General features: G+C 55.7%; 1 protein-coding gene across 1 annotated transcript in view; it reads left to right on the top strand.

The window, feature by feature from the left end:
• Positions 1–5: 5 nt before the first annotated feature.
• The window catches only part of CDK12 (cyclin-dependent kinase 12), a gene marked incomplete at its 5' end in the record, with an annotated part of 23630 nt that continues 22983 nt past the window's right edge, over positions 6–652 (top strand). The window contains 1 exon segment of the mRNA XM_010013052.1: positions 6–652. Within this exon segment, the coding sequence (XP_010011354.1) occupies positions 6–652 (647 nt within the window).

Genomic DNA, 652 nt, shown 5'->3' with positions numbered 1-652 from the left:
TGATCAAGCCGCTGGTGGAATACGATGACATCAGTTCGGATTCAGATACCTTCTCAGATGATGTGGCCCTCAAGCTGGATCGGAGGGAGAATGAGGAGAGGAAAGCGGACAGGAGCGAGAGGGTCCAGAAGCACCGGCACCACCAGCACAAGCGTGTCCGTGAGCTGATGAAGAGCAAACAGGCGGAGAAGGAGAGGAAGTTGGAAAAGAGCTTGGAGGCATCCAGTAGGTCTGGGTCCACCAAGGAGAGAATATCGGGATCCTCCAAGAGACTCCTGGAGGGTGAGGAGCATCCCAAGTCGTTGTCCTCAAAGAGTAGCAACAAGGAGTCCCGGTCAGCCAAAGCCCACAAGGAGAAATCCAGGAAGGATCGGGAGCTCAAGTGCAGCCACAAGGAGCGCAGTAAAAGCCATCGGAAAAGGGATGCTCCCAAAAGTTACAAAACCATTGACAGTCCCAAGCGGAAATCCAGAAGCCCTCACAGGAAATGGTCTGACAGCCCTAAATTGGACGACAGCCCCTCAGGAGCCTCCTACATCCAGGAGTACGACCTCAGCCCTCCCCGTTCTCACACCTCCAGCAACTATGATCCCTACAGGAAGAGCCCCGGTGGCTCCTCACGCCGGCCGTCCATCAGCCCGCCCTACAAGGA

The sequence above is a fragment of the Nestor notabilis genome, unplaced genomic scaffold, assembly GCF_000696875.1.
Source record: "Nestor notabilis isolate BGI_N333 unplaced genomic scaffold, ASM69687v1 scaffold20584, whole genome shotgun sequence".
Taxonomy (NCBI): domain Eukaryota; kingdom Metazoa; phylum Chordata; class Aves; order Psittaciformes; family Psittacidae; genus Nestor; species Nestor notabilis.
The sequence above is the reverse complement of the archived record's forward strand: the minus strand, read 5'-3'. Positions and strand labels throughout refer to the sequence as shown.